This window comes from Scyliorhinus torazame, chromosome 7 (assembly GCF_047496885.1).
Source record: "Scyliorhinus torazame isolate Kashiwa2021f chromosome 7, sScyTor2.1, whole genome shotgun sequence".
Lineage (NCBI taxonomy): Eukaryota > Metazoa > Chordata > Chondrichthyes > Carcharhiniformes > Scyliorhinidae > Scyliorhinus > Scyliorhinus torazame.
This window is the reverse complement of record NC_092713.1, coordinates 209,662,933-209,680,509: the sequence shown is the minus strand read 5'-3', so window position 1 is coordinate 209,680,509 and position 17,577 is coordinate 209,662,933. Positions and strand designations below refer to the sequence as shown.

The following is a 17,577-nucleotide window of genomic DNA, read 5'->3' as shown; positions in this document are numbered from 1 at the left end:
GAAATGAAGCCGGATCCCTGGCGCTGTGAAGCAAGTGCTAACCCGTGTGCTATAGTGCCGCTCGGTACCTCCATAATAATGAATTTTAGCATTGTAGAGGGCTGGTCACTCGGGCAAAGAACCAAAGTGCTCATGCGATGCTGGTTAAATGTTAGTCAATGCCAATAAACTGGAGCATGAACAAAAATACAAAAGCACTTCCAAACCTAACTTCAGAAATCGTAAAACTTTTATTACAATGTACTTTTACTACTAAGCCCCCTGCTGTCAGCTTTTCAAGTAACTCGGGACTAAAAGCCAAAAGTTCTTTAGATCCATGTTCCCTTTCACAACGTGATAGCCTTGGCATCAGTTCTACAGGTTTATAGTATTCTCTGGTCCCTTCCTGAAGTGGATAAGGCATTTATCTACTATGTCCTCAAAGAATCCATATTATTTTTTGATTCATCAAATACATGGCAACATACAGCGTGGACAGCAATAATAAGTGATGCTTCTCACTATTTACATCAGCCACTCCAATGTATCTGACAAGTTTTCAACAGAAAAAGCTGTGGACTTACTCCTGCGCAATACGAGATGCCCATAAGTTCACAAATTTTAAAGTGCAGCCAAAAGTATTTTTTTACCGTTGACGTTGATTTTTGTCAACTCTATGTAGTAATCTGTAGTTAGCTTGCCCATCCTTTCTTTAAAAATAAAACATTTGCTCAGAGACTACTGTTTTCACAATGATTTGCAAAATTACTGTACTTAGTGTAAATCGCCCGACTCGCAGGCATGTGTAAAAATTCAAGTTTGGTCACAAGGTTACATCATGCTAAATCACTTGCCTGAAAGCAGGATGGGCTGAATTTGCCGTTTTGCTGGCAGCCCGGTCGTTTCCCGACAGCGTGGGGCTGCCCCACAATGGGAAACCCCATTGACCAGCAAGCGAAACAAAAAATCCCGACGGCATGCTCACCAGAAATCTGGTACGGCGGGACGGAGAAACCCGCCGATGTGTCTCAAGCGGATTGGAAAGGTTCTGTCCACCGATCTTTCCCCAACTACAGACCGGTTTCCTCCCAACCCCATTGTATGGACAAAATGGTCTATATTTTCCTGGAGTGTGTGAATTAATTAATCTATCAAGCAAAAAGTTTGTAACAGCAAAGAAAGTTACGCAGCATCTGCAGACAGAAAAACAGTGTTAATATTTCAGGGCTATGATCTTCAATTACATCTAGATGTTACAGATTTAATAATTTATAAACAAGTGCAGAGTCGAGGAAAGCAGCAACATAGTGGGGGGGACAGAGCAGGGTATGAAAGAAAAGTGATAGGGTGGATGGCAGGAGATTTTAAATTACAAAGAATGATGGCGTAATGCAAAAGGGTAATTAACTGGAGAAGTAAAAGATAGGTTTCGAGGAGCTATAAATTACATCAGCAGAACCACTGCAAGCCATAGTCAGAGTTTTACAGCACAGAAAGAGGCCCTTTGGCCCATCGTTTCTGTGCCCATCTATCTAACACCAACCTAGTCTAATCCCATTTTCCAGCACTTGGTCGTAGTCCTATATGTTATGGCATTTTAAGTGCTCATCGAAATGCTTCTCAAGGGTCCCCACCTCTACCATCTTTTCAGACAATGAGTTCCAGATTTCCGCCATCCTCTAGGTGAAAAAGGTTTCTTCAAGTCCCTTGCTCCTCACTTTAAATCTGTGCCCCCTGGTTATTGACCCCCTCTACTAAGGGGAAAAGTTTCTTCCTATCTACCGTATCCAAATAAATGGGAATAGTGATTACGATCTGAAGTTGTTTAACTTTTGCAGTCTGAAGTGATTAACATCACGTCTCCTGTCGTGTCGCCCCTGAAAAATCTCCCAATTCTCTTACAATTGCACCTTCAAAATCCCAACTGCCTAGATTTTACCCACCATTCACCACAACATTTCTAGCTACCAATCTTGAGTGTTACTGAAAAAAAGAGATTTGTTGAAGCATTTTGTTTTGCTCTCATCAGGACATGTCGCAAGAATACCAGTACAATGCGAAATCAACAAGTTATACTGTATGAGAAGAGTTTGCTGACTGGTTGGCAAGTGGACTCTGGTTGGTTGGTTGGCAAGTAGACTCTGGTGGGTAGAGGCATTTTATGGGGATTGCACCAGTTGATGGTGACTGACAGATAGTTGCCAAGCATTATTTGAAATTAATCCAGGGCACTGCCGGTGGAATAAATGAGCAAATGGCTGTCACTATTTTTGTTCAGCTGAAACAGGCACAATGTGTGTACATGTTCTTTCTGACTGCAAAGTACAGGGCCCTATGCATTAATATATATATAGCTTCCAGTACATGAAATGGCAATACTGCGAGCTCAGTTGACAATCTTAAATTGGTTGTCATCATAATTCTTAGCACAATGTGGATCATTTAGCAAATGTTGTTCAGTATTGGAATCACATCTAAGGTTGGACACTGTATTTTGCAAGAATGGGCTGGTTGGCTACAGTCTGTACCTTGTACAATGTGAACTGCGGCTGGGGCATGCTGTTTGATATGAGTCATCAGACACTGGGGTGCATAGCCCACATACCTGGTAACTCAAACGAGTTTAGCTACCAATCTGTTCAACCACACCCTCACCTCAACCTTTTGATTCACTAGTTCCCACCACAGGGTACTGTCATCACTTTCATTTTTGCAATCAATACCCCCTCTCTGCAAGAAAATCAACCGCGATCCTATTACCGTGTGTCATTTCCAAAGTCCCCTTTTCTCTCCAAACTCCATGAATGTGTTATCACCTTCCAAATCTGTGCCCATCATTTCCTGAATTCCATGTTTAAATCCCCAATCAAGTTGCTGCCTCTTCCAAAATATTGAAGCAGTCCTTACCACAGTAACATCCTACAAGTCTGTGACAAATGCAAACTAACCACTTTTCTTCCGTTACAACCTACCTGTATGATTGACCAAACCATCCTCCCCCAATGCCTCTCCACCATAATCCAGTTCAGTGGAGCTGCACTAAAGTATCACCTGCAATGGCTTTTCTTTCTACTTCCACATATTACCTCTGGAGTCACCCTACCCCAAGATCGTGCCTGTAACCTTTAGACCTGATTATTCCAATTCACTCCTGGCCAGCCTCCTATATTCTAGCCTCCGTAAATGTGACTTTATCCAACCTCTGCTGCCCGTATCCGAAATACAAAGTCGCATTCATTCATCATCACTGTTTGTTGGCCTACACTGCATTCATTCATCATCACTGTTTGTTGGCCTACACTGATATTATGCAACACCTCAATTTAAACATTTTCATCCTGGATTTGTTCCTCAATGGTTTATCGCTCTAATCTCATCCTGCCCTACAACCTTCAGAGATATCTTCACTGCTCCAATTCCGGCCTCTTGAGTCCACCATTGGTGGCTATTGCTTCAGCTGACAAGTGTTAATACTCTGGAATTCTCTCCTCAAATCTCTTCACTTCTCTTTTCTTCTTTTAAGATATATCTTAAAATCACTTATTGACCAAACATTTGGTCATTAAAAATAAATGAATTTGCAAGATGTGGGTGTCACTGGCTAGGCATGCATTTAGTGGAGGCTGATCAGGAATGTATTGGAATAGGGCAGCACAGTGGCGCTGTGGGTTAACCCTGCAGCCTCACGGCACCGAGGTCCCAGGTTCGATCCCGGCTCAGGGTCAATGTCCGTGTGGAGTTTGCACATTCTCCCCGTGTTTGCGCGGGTTTCATCCCCACAAGCCAAAGATGTCGGCTAGGTGGACTGAACACACTAACATTGCTGCTCAATTGGAAAAAATTAATTTGGTACACTAAATTTTTCAAAAAAGGAATGTATTGTCTTACGGGCCAGGGTTTAGAGAACCCCAAAGTGTATTATGGAGTTCACCTGACCCACAACTTTTAATAGATTCTGGTATGGGGAGCACACGGCCCACTCTACAGGTGTGGTACAGCAGAAATGGAAAAGTATTTTTTAAAGCAAAACAATGAACTCAAGTTAACCTTTTCAAAACATAGTGAACATCTTCGCAACCATTAATTCAAATACAACCCCCAAAAGAATACAACGCTAAGTAATCCTTAAGCTGTCCTTTTAACATCTATAAGGCTTTAAAAAAAACTTTAAACAGAAGCACATCAGGTTCAAGTCACTATTGAGAGCAGTTATTAGTTTTAAATCACCAAAGGATCGATTCACAGTTTTTAGATTTAGACAGAGAGAGAGACTAATACCCCTTCTGGCTGTGACTGCAGCTATACAGCTCTGAAAACGAAACCAAAACATACCCTGCAGCAAACAGCCTAAAACAAAAGTAAAAAGCTGACAGACAGCCCAGCTCCATCCACACTCCGACATCACTGATGAACACCCATTTCTTAAAGATACATTTCTTAAACACCCATTTCTTAAACGCACTCTCTCATGACACCTCCCCGCAAGAAAAATAAATAAACCATCAGCTTCAAGATGGTTTCATTTTTCACCTTTTCACAATCCTTTAAGAAATGCATACAGTAAAGATACTTTTTTGTTTCAAAAAACAACACACGCAAACAGGTATAATAATATAGTCCATTTCTTTTTTTTCTTCTTCCTCCAACTGAAATTGCTTCCGTTCATCACATTCGTGACAAAGCATCGGCTATCACCATTTCTCGTCCTGCCACATGTACTATTTTGAAATGAAATGGGTGTAACAGTAAACTCCAGTGAAACAGCCTTGCATTGTTATTCCTGAATCGCTCCAAAAATGTCAACGGATTATGATCAGTATATATAATGGTGTCAGACAGATTGTTGCTCACATAAATGTGAAAATGTTGCAAAGATAGCACCAAACTCAACATCTTCTCAATCGTTGAATAATTTTTTCTGGAGAGAATTCAATTTCTTTGAAAAAAATAACCAATAGGCCGCTCTAGCCCTTCCTCGTCATCTTGTAGGAGCACCGCACCTATACCCACATCACTCGCCACTTGGAATGGTTTTGTATAATTTGGGATGGCTAACACAGGAGCACAGGATGGTTAACACAGCCTTCAGGCCGTCAAATGCCTGTTGGCACTCCGCTGTCCACTGGAATTTGTCACGCTTCTTGAGCAAGTCCGCCAGTGGAGCGACCACACTGCTGAGGTTTGGTACAAATTTCCGTGAAAATCCACTCATACCAAGAAATCGCATTATTTCCCGTCGTGTCGAGGGTATCGGAACTCCACATTAACTTTGGTTTTCACATCCCGTGGGACTATTCGACCCTGTCCGATTGTATGGCCAAGGAAAGGGACTTGGGCTTTTCCAAATTCACTTTTGGCTAAGTTTATCACCAAACCCGCCTCCTGAAGTCGATCGAGCAACTCCATCAGATGTTTTAAGTGTTCTTTCCATGTCTGGCTGAAAATTACCAGATCGTCAATGTATAACGCACAATTGGGTAATCCTGAAACAACTTTGTTAGTTAACCGTTGAAATGTGGCTGGGGCGTTTTTCATGCCAAATGGCATAACTTTGAATTGGTATATACCATCTGGAGTCACAAAAGCTGAAATCTCCTTCGTCCTTTCGGATAAAGGTACCTGCCAGTAACCTTTTAAGTAAACCCAGTTTGGAAATAAAAGCGGATTCTCCCACTTTCTCAATGCAATCCTCCTAACGTGGGATAGGATCAGAGTCTATTCTTGTAACTGCATTAACCTTTCTATAGTCCACACACAACCGTTGGATACCGTCTGGTCTAGGTACCATCACTATGGGTGAGCTCCATTGGCTGCAACCCACTTCAATTATGCCATTTTTAAGCATACTCTCAAGCTCTTTGTTAACCTGTGCCAATTTTGAAGGGTTAAGTCTATACGGATGTTGTTTGATTGGAACAGCATTTCCCACATTTCCATCATGTATAGCTATTTTAGTACTTCCCAATTTATCTCTACAAACTTCCGCATGTGATAGCAATAACTCCTTCAGGTCAGTTTTTCCTCTGGAAGGTAACTCAACAATTTATCCCAATTTTTAAGAACATCCTCATTTTCCAATTTAATTTGAGATATGTCAAATTCCCAGTCATCTGGATTTGGTTCGTCACTTTGAGTTAGAATCATTAAAACCTCATCCTTTTTCTCTCCTTCCCTTTCAAACTACCTTTTAAGCATATTCACATGACACACTCGGTGAGTCTTCCTTCTATCTGGTATTTTTACCACATAATTCACCTCACTTAATTTCCTTTCAATCTGATAAGGTCCACAAAACCTTGTTTTTAAAGGTTCACCTACCACTGGTAACAATACTAAAACTTTATCTCCACAGGCAAAACTACGAACTTTGGATTCCTTTTCCGCGACCCGTTTCATCACATGTTGTGCAACTTTTAAATGTTGTCCAGCCAATTCACCTGCTCTATTTAATCGTTCCCTAAAATTTGACACATAATCCAAAATGTAATTTCCGATTTCTCACTCACCAATTTTTCCTTAATCAATTTAAGTGGTCCTCTTAACTCATGACCAAAAATTAGTTCAAAACGACTGAACTTGGTTGACTCATTAGGTGCATCCCTAACTGCAAACAGTACGAATTGAATTCCTTTATCCCAATCCTCTGGATAATTGTGACAATAAGCCCTCAACATTGTTTTTAGTGTCTGATGCCACCTTTCTAGCCCTCCCTGCAATTCTGGATGGTACACAGTTGATTTAAATTGTTTTATTCCGAAGCTATCCATAACTTGCTTGAATAATCTTGAGGTAAAATTTGATCCTTGATCCGATTGTATTTCTGTGGGTAGTCCATATCTAGTAAACAATTTAAGTAACTCCTCCACAATCTTTTTAGCTGTAATATTACATACTGGAATGGCATCTGGAAATCTAGTAGACACACCATTATAGTCAAAAGATATTGATTCCCACTTTTCGTTTTAGGAAGCGATCCTACCCATTCAATTAGGATCCTTGTAAAAGGTTCCTCAAATGCTGGAATGGGTATTAACACGCTGGTTTTATCACTGCTTGCGGTTTTCCCATCACTTGACATGTGTGACATGATTGACAAAAGTTAACTACATCTTTATGTAGTCCAGGCCAATAAAAATGTTTCTGGATTTTAGCTCGAGTTTTCCTTATTCCCAAATGACTTCCCACTGGTACCTCATGTGCAACTCGCAACACCTCCTTTCTATACCCTACCGGCAACACTATTGATGAACTTCTGCCCACTTTTCATCCGCCTGCATATGTAAAGGTCTCCATTTTCTCATCAAGACATCACTTTTAAGGTAATAACACTCTGGTATACACTCAGATTCCTCTTCCGTGTGTGCTTTCTGATACATCCTGTTTATTTCTACATCTTTCTGTTGTAACTCTGCCAATTTTCCTGAACTAAAAATATCCGCCTCATCCTCCACCTGTTCTTGTTCTTTTTCAACCATCTGATCAAAAATCTGATAATTGCACTTCAACGTCATCTTCACTCTTTGATTTCTCCTCTTGACTTAACCTATGACTTTGCGACCTTGTTACTACACAATTTGGAAAAATCCCACGATATTCGCCCTTTAACACTACAGTTGGCTGATTTTCCACTGGCTTATCAACCACAGTAGGCATCACTCCCACTTGCGATCCAGCTATATCATTTCCCAAGCTAAACTGTATTCCTGGACAAGATAGTTTCTCTATTACTCCTACTACCACTTCACCACTCGTCACTGGACTTTCCAACCTTACTTTATATCATGTGACACTGCTCCTCTCACCCCGAATTCCACATATTACCACCTTTTCTGGCAACATTCTTCTCAAACTACATAACTCCTCATCTCTTACCATTAAAGATTGACTAGGTCCCGTATCTCTAAAATTGTGACTTTTTTTACCTGCTCCTCCTGATACATATGAGTAAAATTTACCCACAAAAGTAAATTCTTTAAAGACGTCTGGCACCATCTTATCAATCACCTCTTGATCAGGCTGTACAATGTTTTGCACCTCCTTCGCTTCACTTGGGCTTTCCTTTACCACTTTAACAAACCCCACTGTCTTATGCTGTTTTACCAAATCAGCCTTCCCAGTAATTTTCTTCAACCACCAACACATTGAGTTTACCTGGCCTAGTTTATTACAGTGAAAACATTTGAAATTTGTCACATCTTTCCCACCCCCCTGGATTTCTTTTCTAATCTGAGGTACACTCTCCTTATTATCTCCCATCAGATCACCTTTACCATTACCACTTGAGTATTACCCAGTTTCTATCCCTGACAGGCTGAAACTGATGTCGGAAACCAAGCTTTTATTTAGGATTTAATTCATAATCATCTGCCATTTCTGCTGCTAACATCGCAGTTTTAACCCTCTGCTCTTCCACATGAGTTCTCAGTACATCAGGAATTGAATTTTTAAACTCCTCCAAAAGTATAATTTCTCTGAGAGCTTCATACATTTGGGCTATTTTCAAAGCCCTTATCCACCTATCAAAATTACTCTTTTTGAGGCTTCAAACTCCATGTATGTTTGGCCAAATTATTTCCCTAAATTTCTAAACCTTTGTCTGTAGGCTTCAGGCACTAGTTCATATGCACCTTAGATGGATTTTTTCACCTCCTCATACGTACCAGATACCTCCACCAGTAGTGATGCAAACACTTCACTCGCCCTATACGTTTTGTTTGAATCAATAATACCCACATGTCCTGTGGTCATTTCATTTGTTTAGCCACCTTCTCAAATGAAATGGAAAAGGCTTCTACCCCCTTCTCATCAAACCTTGGCAATGCTTGGATATATTTAAATAGATCCCCACCACGCCTTCGACTTTGACGCTCACTGTCCTCATCACTATCATGTAACGGCAGCACGGTAGCACAAGTGGATAGCACTGTGGCTTCACAGCGCCAGGGTCCCAGGTTCGATTCCCCGCTGGGTCACTGTCTGTGCGGAGTCTGCACGTTCTCCCCGTGTCTGCGTGGGTTTCCTCCGGGTGCTCCGGTTTCCTCCCACAGTCCAAAGACGTGCAGGTTAGGTGGATTGGCCATGCTAAAAATTGCCCCAGTGTCCATAAGGGTTGGGAGGGGTTATTTATTGGGTTGCGGGGATAGGGTGGAAGTGAGGGATTAATGTGGGTCGGTGCAGACTCGATGGGCCGAATGGCCTCCTTCTGCACTGTATGTTCTATGTAATCTATGTAAAACTGTACATTTCCCTTTACATCTGCCAAATTTAACTGATTGTCCTGTTTCATGGCTATTTCGGAAGTTCAAAATATCTTTCTATCTTTTTCCCTGATCTGTATCTTCCTTTCTCTTTCTTTTTGTTTGGCTGGGGCTATTCTTTCTTTTCTCCATTCTTCTCTCTCCTTTTCTTTTTGCCCCCCTCTCTCTTTCTTTTTCCTCTCTTTCATATTCAAGCTGCTTTAATTCTTTCTTATGTCCCATTTGTTTAATATGTAACTGAATATTTGCCATTTCCAATGAGTCAAACTGCATCTCGGGCAACTTTAACTGCTTAGCCACCACCATAATTACCTCATCTTTTCGCATTTTGTCAGGTAATGTTAACTGCAAATGTTAGTTTTTGCCAAATCTAACAGGCTGCTTTTAGTCTCTGTCCGTAAGGTACTGCGTGCGACCATCTCCACCCTCAAAAACTTCAGAGCCTCTGAAAGAGCCACTGACCACAACACACTCCCGACTTAAACTGAACTACCACACTTGAAAAGCACCCACAATATGCTCACCCCTCACTGTCTTTAAGTTCACTAAGCCAATCCCAGACGAGGCTCCAATTTGTTATGAGCCAGGGTTTAGACAACGCCAAAGTGTATCATGGAGTTCACCTGATCCACAACTTTCAATAGATTCTGGTATGGGGAGCACACGGCCCACTCTACAGGTGTGGTATAGCAGAAATGGAAAACTATTTTTTAAAGCAAAACAATGTTTATTCAATGAACTCAAGTTAAACTTTTTAAAAACATAGTGAACATCTTAACAACCAGTAATTAAAATACAAACCCCAAAAGAATACAACACTAAGTAATCCTTAAGCTGTCCTTTTAACATCCATAAGACTTAAAAAAAGAACCTTAAACAGAAGCACATCAGGTTAAAGTCATTACTGAGAGCAGTTATTAGTTTTATATCACCAACGGATCGATTTACAGTTTTTAGATTGGTCTAAAAGTAACAAAGGCACAATCCTGGGGTTGGTGGGGTTACTGGGTTACAGGGATAGGTCGGAAGCTTAAGCAGGGTGCTCTTTCAAAGGCCCATGCGGACTCGATGGGCCGAAAGGCCTCCTTCTGCATTGTAAATTCTATGATATCATAAACCTTACATTTTGTTCTTTCCTTTTCCCCTCTCACCTTTCTTCCCTAATACACTGTTCCCTAATACACTCTTCCCTAATACGAAAACAACATATTGCAGCTACTGGAGATGTGAACACAGAAAATGCTGGCACACACTTCTGACTTCACCCCTTACTTTCTTCCCAGAATCATGATAGATCCCCTAGTCCTTACTTCTGTATTTAATGAATCATCTTCAATCACTTCTGACCTCCACTGTGATGCTACCACCAAACACATCTTCCCCTGCTCGCCCCTCTCAACAGCAAAGGAACCATTCTCTCTGCAAACCCTAGTCCATTCCTGTCACGCCCACCCATTCCTTCAACACCTTTCTATGCATGTGCAACATCTGCCATTGTACCTCCTCGCTTCTCACGACCCACAGTGCCAAACACTCCTTCCAAATAAATTCAAAATTTACTTAGTTTTCACTTACTGTATTGCATTTGCTGCTCACAACGAGGTCCCTTCAAACACAGACTGGGTGACCGCTTTTAGTCCCTTGTATCCTGTTGCTGTTCATTTCAATTCTCCACCTTGTCCCCACTGACCTTGACCTGCTCAGGTCCCAATGAAGCTCAACCCAAACTTGAGCAATAGCACTCCTTAGCTTTCACTTTGGTTCCTGCACCATGAAACCTTTGAATTTCTCCTGCCGTCCACCCTAACAACAGAACGTCCCGACATGTGTTGTTCTTCTCCCCTTGCACTTGCTCAAAATCCATTACATGAATATTTTTTTTTCAGTTCTGATGAAGGGTCATCAACCTGACATTTCTCCACAGACGCTGCCTGGCCTGATGAGCATTTGCAGCACTTTTTTGTTGTTTTTAACTGAGACTCTCAGCATCTGTAGCTTTTGTAAATGCTGGAAATATTCAGATCCTGCATGAGTGTTTTACAGAGTTTTTATTTCTTTCTAATTCCCTGATTTTGTGCTGATTATAAAATATTACTCCCCCCCCCCTCCCCCCTCCCCCCAAAGACCATCGATCTGAAACGGAGCTGTCCCGGGCACCGGCCGGTTTGGTGTTTCAGATCTGAAATGTGCACAGATGTTGCAGATGTTTTTTAAATAGAAGCTGCTCCCGAACGCGGAGCACCGAGAGCTTGAGCTTCTTCATTCAGCATCCCCCTCACCCCCGGAAAATAAAACTTTGCAAGGCAAGGAGGATGGGGAGATCTCCAGCAGGCGGTCCGGTATTGATGCGCCACTTCGCAGATCTCGATCACTGCGAGTGAGGGCCGAATGCAAGAGCTTGGAGCCGGGGTGGGGAATTAGCCCTCGCCGTTACCCACCTCCGTCTCAATAAACTGAACGCGCGACCGTCCCCATCACTGATCGGAGACCCCGCCGTGCGCTGCGTTCTACCCTGGATGCGCTTGGGCCGCGCTTACCAGCCTCCTTGCCGGCCGAGCTGTCCGGGGCATCGGCCGGTTTGATGTTTCCAGTCAGTTGAATGACCTGTCGCTCCGCCGCCATTGCTCCAAGTCCCAACACCCGTCCCCCACTCGGACGGCAGAGAGCTGCGAGATCTCGCGCGGACACAGTCGGGAGGCGTCAGATCTCGCCCTCCGCTTCCAGAAGGTTCGCGCCCGCGACGTCAGGTGGGGGTTGTCATGGGAACCGGCCGTGCCCGCTCCGGCGCCGACCAGGTGAGAACGTCTTCCCCGAATGTGGAGATGCCGGCGTTGGACTGGGATGGGCACAGTAAGAAGTCTGACAACACCAGTGTCGGACAACACTCGGGATTCACCCGAGGAAGGAGCTGCGCTCCGAAAGCTAGTGATTCGAAACAAACCTGTTGGTGGACTTGAACCTGGCGTTGTCAGGCCTCTTACTGTGTTCACCCAACACGGATGTCTTTGACAGCTGCTGTCAACGTCCTGCCCCCATTGCCACCTCCTGGAGCAGCCATGCGATTTTCACACACATTAACCGTGCAGAAGGAGGGTATGTGGCCCTCGTGTCTGCGGCCCAGAGACCAAATAAAAATAGCCCGAGGTCGACACATGACAGGAAAGCATCTGGAAAATTCCTCTCTGCTGTTTAAAGGTCCAGCAGATGCTCTTCACAGCACTTAACCGTCCACCTACATTGTATATGCTATTAACCCCCAAGTCAACTCGTTGCAATGGATGTCCAAAGAGACTTGGGGGTTCAGGTGTATGGATGCTTAAAATGCCATGAACAAGTGCAGAAAATAATCAAAAAGGCTAATGGAAAGTTAGCCGTTCTATCTAGAGGATTGGAGTATAAAGACACAGAACATAAGAACTAGGAACAGGAGTAGGCCATCTGGCCCCTCGAGCCTGCTCCGCCATTTAATGAGATCATGGCTGATCTTTGTGGACTCAGCTCCACTCTCCGGCCCGTACACCATATCCCCAAATCCCTTTATTCTTTAGAAAGGTATCTATCTTTTTCTTAAAAATGTTTAAAGAAGGAGCCTCAACTGCTTCACTGGGCAAAGAATTCCAGAGATTCACAACCCTTTTAGTGAAGAAGTTCCTCCTAAGAAATTATGCTGCAGCTATACAAAACCACGGTTAGACCCCACTTGGAGTACTGCGAGCAGTTCTGGGCGCCATACTGTAGGAAAGATATTTTGGCTTTGGATGGAGTCCAACAAAGGTTTCCAAAATGATATTTGGATTACAGGGGTTATGCTACAAGACAAAGTTAGTCAAATTAGGCCTGTTTGTGTTAGAATTTATAAGATTATGGGGTGATCTGATCAAACTACGATATTAAGAGGGAAAGACAATTTAGATAAACTTTTTCCACTGGTTGGAGATTCGAAAACTAGGGAGGCATAGTCTAAAGGTTAGGGTGAGACCGTTCAAGAGACATGTTAGGGATCACTTCCTCACTCAAATGGTGGTAGAGGTTTGGAACTCTCCCACAACAGCTGTTGAAGCTAGAATAGTTGTTAATTTTAAATCTGAGATTGATAGATTTTTATTAAGGATATGGGCCATATGGAGTTAGGCCACAGATCAGCCATGATCTCATTAAATGGCAGCCATGATGTGGAGATGCCGGTGTTGGACTGGATTGAGCACAGTAAGAAGTCTTACAACATCAGGTTGAAGTCCAACAGGTTTGTTTTAAATCACTAGCTTTTGGAGCATTGCTCCTTCCTCAGGTGAACATTTACCTGTGGAAGGAGCAGTGCTCCGAAAGCTAGTGATTTGAAACAAACCTGTTGGATTTTAAACTGGTGTAAGACTTCTTACTGTGCTCATTAAATGGTGGGGCAAGCTCAAAGGGCTGAATGGCCTACCCCTGTTCCTGTCTTTACCTAACTAAGAAATGGTCCAGCTCTTTTTTTTTACAGTTCACACTCAAATTAAGAGTCGGCATCTTGCTGCAAATGCTGACTTTTATCCTCTCTCGGGTTGGTTTTCATTCCATGGGCCCATTGAACTCAATGAGGCTGGACCAAATTCTTCTCCAAGGACAAAGTTGTGCTTTTTGTTTGATACAACTTGCATTTATATAATTTGTTTAATGCAGTAAAACATCGAAAAATGTTTCATAATATCAACAAACAAAATTTGCCTGAACCACAGTGAGACTACATTCCCCATGATTTGTATTGCGTAACAATCTAACTACACGGACAAGACTGGCTTAAGAAGGTTACTCGAGAAATTGGACATGAGCAATAAATACTAGCCTCGCCAACAACCCACTCAACAAGTTTTAAAAAAAAGGCAGATTACTAAAAGCTTGTTGAAAGGTAAGTTTCCGCAGTGCCCTGATGGAAGAAAGGGAGGCGAGAGACAGAAAGGTTTAGGGAGAGAATTCAGAGCTTCGGGCTTTGTCAGCCAGAGGAGTAGCAATTAAAATTGGGGATTTTCTAGAGACCAGAGGCAGAGGAACACAGGGATTTCATAGACTTGGGGTTGCAGGAAATTGCAGAGATAGGGGTAGGCAAAGCCAGAGAAAGATTGAAAGCAAGGAAAGGAATTTTCAAGGCAATGCTTCGGGTGGCACAGTGGCTAGCACTGTTGCCTCACAGTTCCAGGGTCCCGGGTTCAATTCTGGCCTTGGGTGACTGGAGTTTGCACTTTCTCCCCATGTTTGCGTGGGTTTTTTCTAGGTGCTCCGGTTTCCTCCCACAGTCCAAAGGTGTGCAGGCGAGGTGCATTGGCCATGTTAAATTGCCCCTTAGCGTTCACGACCGTGTAGGCTAGGTGGGGTTATGGGGTTACAGGGATAGGGCGGGGATGTGGGCCGAGATAGGGTGCTTTTTCAGAGGGTCAGTGCAGACTTGGTGGGCTGAATGGCCTCCTTCTGCACTGTAGGAATTCTATGGTTAATGTGTCAATGTAGGGCAGTGACCACAAGGGTGATGGGTGAATGGCATTTAGCGTGAGTTAGGATATGAGCAGCAGTTTTAGAATGCTCTTATGTCAGTGAAGGATAGAATATGGAAGCTTAGGACAGTGCTAAATGTCAAATCTAGACGTTTAAAAAAACTATAGATAAGAGTTTCAACAGAACCGAAACAGGGTGTATTTGGGCAAACTTACAAAAGTGGAATAAAACAGGCTTGGTGATGGCACTGATATGTGGTTGGAAGTTCATTTTGGAATCACACATTACACCAAGATTACTCAGGCTGTCTCAGATAATAACCAGGGAGAGGGATGAAGTGGGTGACGAGGGAACAAAATTTGTGGGGGAGGGAATCAAAGTCAATGGGTTTGATCTTCCCAATATATTGAATAATTCGAGCAGTGCAGCCTACTGCTTGTATTCACATTGGTTATTAGCATTGGTCGTTAATAACAACAACAAATTCTATTTATGTAGCACCTTTAACATAATATGTCTCAAGAACCTCAAGCATACAATGTACTTCGACACCATCTAGAAAGATGAAGAAAATTTCTTAAATGTTTGGTAGGACTACACTTCACAGTAACTTCATTGCAGTATTAATGTAAGCCTACTTCTGACAATAAAGATTATTAATATTATATTGCTGAAAGAAGTGACATTTTTGACAAAGCTTTTCATCTTGCACTCATCAGGACAATTGCAAGAATACCATATGTAAAGGAAACAATTTATATTATAAAAGAAGAGAATGTTAATTGGTTGGTAAGTGGCTTCTGATTGGTAGAGGTGTTGCCATGAAGAATGCACTGGTTGATGGTGACTGACAGTTAACTGCTGAGCATTGTTTGAAATTTAAACCAGGCAGTTTGACTCCGATTGGTCAAGTCATTGCCCTGAGGGATGAACCAGCGAATGGCTGTCACTTAGTTTGTTCAGCTGAAACAGTTGCAATGTGTGCACATGGTCTTTCTGTCTGTTAAGAACAGGGCCCTGTGGATTAATATATGTAGCTTCCAGTACAGGCAAATGCACCACACTGTGAGCCCAACTGACAATCTAAAATTTGTTGTCAGCATAATTCCTAACATACTGAGAATTATTGACCAAATCTCATCCAATAAAGAATCACATCTAAAGTTGGACACTGTGTTTTGGGTTTGCAAGCACTGGCTGGTTGGGTAGAGTCTGTACTTTGCCCGTTGCGAACAGTGAAAGGAACATGCTGTTTGATGCGACCCACCAGTCTTTGGGACATACAACTTACATATGTAAAATCATACGAGCACTGAAATTCACATACCATGGGGCGAAATTCTCCGTTATCGGCACAAAGTCCGCCGATCGGCGCAAAAAACGGCGCAAATCCGGCCTGCGTCACGCCGCAAAAATCGTCGCGAAGTCTCCGTCCCGAAATAGGCTAGCAGCGACGTGACGGGATCCGGCTTGCTCGCGTGGTTCACGCCGTGCTGCGTCATACACGCCACACGGCGTGACGGCTCATAAGGACGCGATGCTCCCCCCCACCCGACGGGAACAGCCGACGGGAACACCCGACCGGATGGCCGGCCGCCGCTCAGCCCCGAGGTTCCAGTCACGGGATGTGGAGGCGCTCCTGGACGCAGTGGAGCGGAGGAGGGAGGCCCTGTATCCCGGGCACGGCCGCAGAGTTGCCCCACGCCACAGCCGGCGTCTGTGGAGGGAGGTGGCAGAGGCCGTCACCGCTGCGGCCCTGACACCACGGACAGGCACCCAGTGCCACAAGAAGGTGAACGCCTCGTCAGAGCAGGCAGGGTGAGCCTCCCCCCCCCCCGCCCGATATCCATATCCCCCATCCCCCATATCCCCCTCCCCATATCCCCCTCCCCCATATTCCCCCCTCCCCCATATTCCCCCCTCCCCCATATTCCCCCCTCCCCCATATTCCCCCCTCCCCCATATCCCCCTCCCCATACCCCCCTCCCCATATCCCCCCTCCCCCATATCCCCCCTCCCCATATCCCCCCTCCCCCATATCCCCCTTCCCCATATCCCCCCTCCCCCATATACCCCCTCCCCCATATCCCCATCCCCCATATCCTCCCTCCCCCATATCCCCAAGTGAATCCAGCCCTAACCTTAACCTCTGCAATACACGCGCAACCGATGGCGTGCATTCATATACCTGTCTAACACTGTTGCCTTTTACCCCTGCCCCCCCCCCCCGCGCCACAGGAGAAACGCGCACACAACACCAGGGAGCATGTGAGGACTGGAGGAGGCCCCGCTGATGAGAGGCCACTGGAACTGGCTGGCGGACCTGAGGACCGGGAGGTTGCTGATGCAGAGGTCGGGGGCGTACTAGCAAGTGAGCCACCGACAGCCCATCCCCATATCCCCCCTCCCCTATATCCCCCTCCCCCATATCACCTGATCACTGCCTGCATATATAACCATGCATGCTTCATTGTGTATCGCAGGAGCAAACGTCGAGGCACCCATCCCCGCAGATGCAAACCGCCCGCAGGATGCCCCTCGGAGGCCACGGGAGATGGAGAGACCCGGACCCTACGACATGCGACGCCCGCAGGATGCCCCTCGCACACCACGGGAGACGGAGAGACCCAGACCCTCCGGCATGCGACGCCCGCAGGATGCCCCTCGCACACCACGGGAGACGGAGAGACCCGGACCCTCCGGCATGCGACGCCCGCAGGATGTCCCTTGGAGACCACGGGAGATGGAGAGACCTGGAGCAACAGGGAGACGACGCCCCCGTCACGTGCGGGTGCGACGACACAGGCGTGTGCCACCCAGCGACGAGAGGGGCAGCCACAGGCCCCCGTCACAGCAGAGCCAGGACACCACTACC

General features: G+C 44.6%; 1 protein-coding gene across 5 annotated transcripts in view; it reads right to left on the bottom strand.

Moving 5' to 3' along the window:
• The window catches only part of LOC140426818 (zinc finger protein 346-like), a 67,858-nt gene extending 55,908 nt beyond the window's left edge, over positions 1–11,950 (bottom strand). For 4 of the 5 annotated variants that reach the window (XR_011948296.1, XM_072512032.1, XM_072512033.1 and 1 more), the window contains exon 1: positions 11,774–11,949. Coding sequence is in view for 4 of the 5 variants with exons in the window: in XM_072512032.1 (XP_072368133.1) it covers positions 11,774–11,858 (85 nt within the window). In the remaining variant the exon portion in view is untranslated. Of the gene's footprint in view, positions 1–11,773 lie in introns of all 5 variants that reach the window. The other variant, XM_072512031.1, reaches the window with a different exon arrangement.
• Between the last annotated feature and the right edge of the window lie 5,627 nt (positions 11,951–17,577).